Below are 7,500 nucleotides of genomic sequence, written 5' to 3'. Positions count from 1 at the left end.
GACGGATCCTTGTGGCACTCCATATTTTACTGATGATAAATGAGATGACACCCCATTTAAGTAAACAAAATGGTAGCGATCGGACAGGTAGGATCTAAACCATCTTAGAGCCTGCCCTTGAATACCTGTATAGTTTTGTAATCGATCTATGAGTATGTCATGATCTATGGTGTCGAACGCAGCACTAAGATCAAGTAAGACTAGAAATGAGATGCAGCCTTGATCTGACGCAAGAAGCAGGTCATTTGTAATTTTAACAAGTGCAGTTTCTGTGCTATGGTGGGGCCTAATGAAATTCTTCATACAGATCATTTTTATGCAGGAAGGTGCTCAGTTGAGCAGACACAACTTTTTCTAAAATTTTAGACATAAATGGAAGATTTGAAATAGGCCTATAATTTGCCAGTACACTAGGATCTAGTTTTGGTTTCTTAATAAGAGGCTTGATAAACGCCAGCTTGAATGGTTTTGGGACGTGACCTAAAGATAACGACGAGTTAATGATATTGAGAAGCGGTTCTTCGGCTACAGGTAACAGCTCTTTTAGTAATTTAGTGGGTACAGGATCTAATAAACATGTTGTTGGTTTAGATACAGTGATAAGTTTATTTAGCTCTTCCTGTCCTTTATTTGTAAAGCACTGCAGTTTATCTTTGGGTGCGATGAATGAAACTGAAGTGTTAGACGCTATAGAATCTACATTCGCTATTGTATTTCTAATGTTATCTATTTTATCAGTGAAGAAATTCATAAAGTCATTACTATTTAACGTTGGTGGAATATTTGAATCAGGTGGCGTCTGGTTATTTGTTAATTTAGCCACTGTGCTAAATAAAAACCTTGGATTGTTTTGGTTATTTTCAATGAGTTTGTGGATATGCTCTGCCCTAGCAGTTTTTAGAGCCTGTCTATACCTGGACATACTGTTTTTCCACGCAATTCTAAAAACTTCCAAGTTAGTTTTTCTCCATTTGCGTTCAAGACTACGAGTTACTTTCTTGAGAGAGTGAGTATTACTGTTATACCATGGCACAGTACGTTTTTCTCTAACCTTTTTCAATTTGATGGGGGCAACAGCTTCTAATGTATTAGAGAAAATAGTGCCCATGTTGTCAGTAATTTCGTCTAATTCATGTGTATTTTTGGGTACAAATAGCAGTTGAGATAGATCAGGCAGGTTATTTGCGAATCTGTCTTTGGTGGCTGGAACAATAGTTCTGCCCAGACGGTAACGCCGAGACATATAGTTAATATCAGTTATACGCAGCATGCACGATACAAGGAAATGGTCTGTAATATCATCACATTGGGGTACAATATCTATAGCAGTAAGATCGATTCCATGCGATATAATTCAATCTAGTGTATGATTAAAACGATGAGTGGGCCCGGTGACATTTTGCTTGACTCCAAAGGAGTTTATTAGGTCAGTAAACGCAAGTCCTAATGTATCATTTGCATTATCAACGTGAATATTAAAATCTCCCATGATTAGCGCCTTATCAACTGTAACTAGAAGGTCTGAGAGGAAATCTGCAAATTCTTTTAGGAATTCTGTGTACGGCCCTGGTGGTCTATACACAGTAGCCAGAGCAAGAGATACATTAGATTTCTTTTGCATGTCTAACAGTGTAACATTTAGCAGAAGTGTTTCAAAAGAGTTAAACCTGTATCCTGTTTTCTGGGTAACATTGAGAATATCACTATATATTGTTGCAACACCTCCTCCACGACCAGTCTGACGGGGCTCATGCTTATAACAGTAGTTTGGTGGAGTAGACTCATTTAGACCAAAATAATCATTTGGTTTTAGCCAGGTTTCAGTCAAGCAGAGTACATCAAAACTATTTTCTGTGATCATTTCATTTACAATAACTGCTTTGGGTGTGAGTGATCTAATATTTATGAGCCCAAACTTTAAAAATTGTTTTTGTTCATTTACTTTACATTTTTCTGGTTTAATTACGATAAGATTTTTTCTAGATCCTACATTATATTTTGACCTCACTATCCGGGGAACAGACACAGTCTTAATAGTTTTTACAGCACAAGTACTTTTATCATTTAAGCGGGTGGAACAAAAGTCATCATAATAGTTATTAGAGAATTGTCTTACTAGTCACATGGAGCGAAGTTTCCTGGAGATGTTGTCAGAGAGCAGCTCCGCTCCGATTCTGCTGGGGTGTAATCCATCAGCGCGAAACAGCCTAGGACGCTCCCAGAAAAGATTCCAGTTATTAACAAATAGCAGTTTCTGTTCTTTACACCATGACAACAGCCATTCATTTAGAGCAAAAAGTCTACTGAACCTTTCGTGTCCTCGTCGATACGTGGGCAGTGGTCCTGACACGACGATCATCGCTGCGGGCGTCGTGCTGCGAACCGTCTCGATCAGGCTGCTGAAGTCCCTCTTTCTGCCACAGCGTGGTGTCGTTAACCCCGGCGTGAAGCACGACCGCTCTGGGGCTCTCGTCGACCTTCAGGATCGCGGGTATCTGCGCAGAAACATCGAGAACACGAGCACCAGGCAAACAATGAGTGTGCACTTTACCTTCGGCTAACGTAGCACTTACGTGTCGGACGATGGAGTCTCCGATGATCACAGAGTCGCGTCCTGTCTCGCGGAGGGGAGCGAAGCGGTTCCGGATGGAGATGTCGAAGGCAGGAGGGGGAGAAGTCGTCGCCCGGGACCCGGCTCGCGTCCTCCGCTGTGGATGCACCCAGGGTCCGTGGTGTCCCGGCGTCGCAGTGAAGGACATCTGGGAAGATCGCGTCCTGGGTGCACCGGGCCTGTGCAGAGAAACACACGGAGTAGACGTGGTGGGACTGTTAGCAGATCGCTGTATACTTACCCCGGACTTGTGAGCGTCAGCCCGGGATGATTCCAGCGCGGTTCTCCGCTCTCTCAGCTGGGCCTGCCTCACCTCCAGGTCGCGAATCTGCTTTCCCACGGCCTCGAGCTCGAGCTGCACAGAGTGGAGACATTCATCCGCCATTAAAGCAAGTAACAGTGAGTACAGCAGTGGTAATGTGTGTGAATAGAGTATTAGCAATGTTAGCGCAGTTAGCTGCAACCACGCCGCTGATGCTAATGGGCTAAAAGCTAATAGCGGACCCGGGAGATCAAAATAAAACTAGTGATAGCGAGGCGCTCTGATTGTTTTTGTTGTAGAATACAATAGAGGATATATTCACACGTTATATAAACGGAAACGATGATGTATAAAATTGATTTTTGAGTTAAAAATAGTCAATGAAAAGAATATAGTGACGGAGCTCAAACGCAGTACAGCCACCAACAACAACTGAAATAACTGAAATAAAAATACATTTAATATACTAAAAAGGACAAAAGCACAACAAAACTTTACAAATAAAAAATTTCAATCAAAATATGAAAGTTAATTAAAAAAATTCATCCTATATTGTTACAATAGCTACTAAAACAACACTGATGCTATTAAAGCTGTTATTATTAATAATATATAATATCATATGTCTAATAGTCTATAATATTTCAAAATATTATTTTATTTATTTATTTGGTTTTAAATATATAGCCTTCTTTGTAATTCTTATGTAAAAAAACAATACAGTAATTTAAAACTAAATGTCAAAACAATTTTCATCGATACCTCTCAGGAGGAGTTGTGTGTGTGTGTGCGCGCGCGCGCGTGTGTGTTGTGTGTGCGCTCGCGTGTGTGTGTGTGCGGTTCGTTTCCATTTGAATGCATGAAATGACTTTGTGCTGAACTTTCCTTTCTCATGTATCCGGATGCAGCGCTTCCGCCACACACAAACACACACACACACACACACACACACACACACACACACACACACACACACACACACACTCACGGTGAGGGGGTTTGAGCTCTTAAGGTCGCACCAGCGCTGCTCGTGTTTTTGATCTGATGTTTTCGAGATGTTTTACTGGACAAAAGCTTTGAAAACTTTTGATGAGAACTGATTAAGTTATATTTTCATTATCTAAAAGTTTAGTGCGCATCGCCCCATTGACAATCAGTAAGACCAATAACACTCAAGAGTGTTAAACATTTACTAATACCGCATTTCTGAATCAGAAACAAAAACAAAACATTTCTGAAAAACAGAATTCAGTAAAAAAATAATACATCAAACACTTTATTACAACACACGCGAGTGTAACGGAGTGAAAATGTGTTAGATGTTGAGCGCGTGCGCGACGTTCCGACGCAGATGCGCGTCTGTTTCACACGATCCACCTTAAACCCAGAGCTCGTCCGCCCCTCCTGCATCTGCCCCATGATCCTCTTTCATTCATCAGTGTGTGTGTGTGTGTGTATGTGTGTGTGTGCACGCATCTGATCCGACACACTCACGCAGGGTCGGGCGCGCGGAGAGCACTGCGCTAAACCAGCAGCGAACGCGCTTCACTCGTGGATTTACCCGGATTCCTCCTGCTTCCCCCTCGGAGTCTCCTCTGGATGTTATACTCGCAGTCATGCGCTGATTTCTGACCTCGTTCTGGACATATTGATGCATGTTTGGAACATGGACTGATGGATTTGACATTAAGGGAGTCTGTCTGTAGGTACGTATCATGCCTCACACACACATCCGTGTTATTTAAAGCGGAATAAATCCGGATTGGATGGAGATCGCGCGTGGATCTGTGAAACCCGTAGCTTTTGCGTGTATTACTCAAAACTCGTGTTCATAATCATATTATGCGCTTCAGGCTGTGTGTGCGTGCCTTTGAGCCTGAACACACACACACACACACACACACACACACTCCTCCCCCAGCGGGCTTGTTTTCATTCATAAGTTGGCTTTTTCTTGTAATTATGCCTATTTTGTTTTTACGCGAACGCTTTTTTAACGTATTAATACATTTCTCAAAGAAACAATAGCCTATATCAATAAACACACAATAACCAGGAAATATATATTTGCATAAAAAATAATTCGCGCGTTATTTTTATTGATATTAACTTGTTTAGTTGCGCATCACGCAAAACTTTCCAATCCGTGCTTTCCGATTTGCGTGCTTGTATTCGCTCAAACGATTATCCTCGGTTCTCCTCGTCTAAACCTCTGAAGCTCGTCAAGTCTCGGACTCGTCCCGCATCATGAAGCGCTTTGAGAAGCGTGTGAAGCTCTGTGTTTGATTTGAAGGCTTCCTGCTCTGCGTGGCTCTGCATTTTAATGTTAACCAGCCATACACATGCAAATCAGCACGGGAAGTATTTGTACTTTACTTCAGTTGTGTGCTTATTGAGGTCGGTACAAAGTCTTGTTAATAGTCAACTCTCTCTCTCTCTCTCTGCTTGGGGGTTAAATGGCTCTGTGCATAGAAGGAAAAGAACTCGAGACCTTCATTTCACACACACACACACACACACACACACACACACACTTCTGCGGTGTGATTTATGAGCTCTGTCTCTGAAAGTAGATCTGCACACGTCTAGTCCGGATCCGCGTGAAGCGCGTCACAGCTGAATGAAGCCCGCGTGAACGCGCATCTCGGAACAGCAGGGTGTGAATTGTGTGTCCGAGGGGGTCTGACCCTCTAATTAAGGCTGGAAACCCCCAAAGGAAGTCAAAAATAAAAGCTTGGGGGTCTGAGAGTGTGTGTGTGTGTGTGTGTGTGTGTGTGTTCCAGCAGGGTGCTTGAACGCTTCAGTAGCCACTAGTTAGATAAGTTTTTTTTTTTACCAGTACGCGCTTCAAAACAAAGATTTTCGCAATCATTTTTGGAACCTGTTCACTACAGTGCTCAAGAGAACCTTTGATCAAACGTTCTGTTTAGGGCATCGATGGTTCCATGAAGAACCTTTAAAACATTCCATTCCACAGAAGATTCTATATAAGTTCTTTAGATGTTCTTCAAACTAAGATAAAGTGGTTTGGTGGCACTTTATGTATAATACATTATAATCTATGTAACCAGCATTATGTATTAAGTTAAAATGGATTATGATGTTTGCAGATCCTTTGTTAGATCTGAAAGCAGTTCTTTGTCATGTGTTTTAATGCTGTATTCTTTCTTAAGTTGATGAATGGTTACAATTATTTCCAAACCGCTTTATGATTGACTTTATATAATATGGCTTCAAGAAAAGAGTTACAAACCATTTTTTATTAGTGTAAAGAACATTTTAATGATCTAAAGAACCTTTTGTGAAATGGAAAGGTTTCATCTATGTTAAAGGTTTTTTATGGAACCAGTAGATGTCAATAAACAACCACTCTTGGTTTCCAAAAGAACCTTTCAGTGATCAGTTCTCAAAAGAACCATTTTTGTCCAAGAGTGAAAGAAAACCGTTTTTCCACTATGAACAACCTTTAGTGGTTCCATGGATGTTAAAGGTTCTTCATGGAACCTTCAGAGAAACTATTCATGCTTTGCCAAAGAACCTCCATTTATGTTAAAGGTTCTTCAACCAACCACTAGAAGCAAAAAAAGAACTTTTATTTTTTAAGAGTGAGGCTGCATCACAAAAAAAAGTGTGTATGCTGAGAATGACCCGTCTCTCTCTCTCTGCTTGTCTCTCAGGGTGTCAGATGAACGTTGCATCCGTGTTGTTTGGAGTTGCTGATCGTGTCTTATGGATCGCCACGGACAGCGCGGAGGGAGCGTCAGACATCCGGACCTCTCCTCCGGTGCAATCCTGTCCCTGAACCAGATCAGAGCCATCCGCTCCCGCAACGAGTACACGGAGGGCCCGGCTGTACCACGCAGACCTTCCCTGGAGCTGCCTCGCATGCCTCCACCGCGCAACGCGGACAAGGAAGAGAGAACTCACGAGGTGATCCTAGTGAACGTGAATAACAACTACGAGCACCGAACGGGGCATCCTCCGGCGCTCAGCAGGTCCACGAGCACCGGGAGCGCCGCTAGCTCCGGGAGCAACAGCAGCCGCGGGTCGGAGCAAGGCCTGATAGAGCCGTCGTATTATCGCAACCGCGCCATACGGACTCAGCCGAAAGCTCTGAATGCCTCCTCGCATCCGTTTCTCCCGCCGGACGTTCCGCTTAAACAGTCGCAGTTGGAAAATCTCAACTCGCCGCATTTATACATCTGCGAGAGCTGCGGGAAATGCAAGTGTGGCGAATGCACGGCACCCCGTCCGCTCCCGGCGTGCCTCGCGTGCAACGGACAGTGCCTGTGTTCGGCCGAGAGCGTGGTGGAGCACGGGACGTGCATGTGTTTGGTCAAAGGGATTTTCTATCATTGCTCGAAGGACGATGATGACGTGGGCGACCCATGCGCGGACAGGCCGTGTTCACTGTCGCATCCGCACTGCTGCTCGCGCTTTCTGTGCATGGGCCTCATGTCGGCTCTCTTCCCGTGTCTGCTGTGCTACCTGCCCGCTAAGGGCTGCGTGAAAGCGTGCAACTCGTGCCACGACCGCGTGAACCGGCCTGGATGCCGCTGCAAAAACTCTAACACCGTTTACTGCAAGCTGCAGAACTGGAACCATACGCCCGGAAAACCGTCCTGAG

General features: G+C 43.6%; 1 protein-coding gene across 1 annotated transcript in view; it reads left to right on the top strand.

Annotated features, from left to right (window-relative positions):
• The first annotated feature begins 4,281 nt into the window (after positions 1–4,281).
• Positions 4,282–7,500, top strand: part of LOC132113454 (protein sprouty homolog 1-like) — a 3,830-nt gene continuing 611 nt past the window's right edge. Inside the window, exons 1-2 of the mRNA XM_059521216.1 lie at positions 4,282–4,579; positions 6,551–7,500. The exon at positions 6,551–7,500 is cut by the window's right edge and continues 611 nt beyond it. Of these exons, the coding sequence (XP_059377199.1) occupies positions 6,603–7,499 (897 nt within the window). The 5' untranslated portion in view covers positions 4,282–4,579; positions 6,551–6,602 and the 3' untranslated portion in view covers position 7,500. The remainder of the gene's footprint in view (positions 4,580–6,550) is intronic.

The sequence above is a fragment of the Carassius carassius genome, chromosome 33 (assembly GCF_963082965.1).
Source record: "Carassius carassius chromosome 33, fCarCar2.1, whole genome shotgun sequence".
NCBI lineage: Eukaryota > Metazoa > Chordata > Actinopteri > Cypriniformes > Cyprinidae > Carassius > Carassius carassius.
The sequence above is the reverse complement of the archived record's forward strand: the minus strand, read 5'-3'. Positions and strand labels throughout refer to the sequence as shown.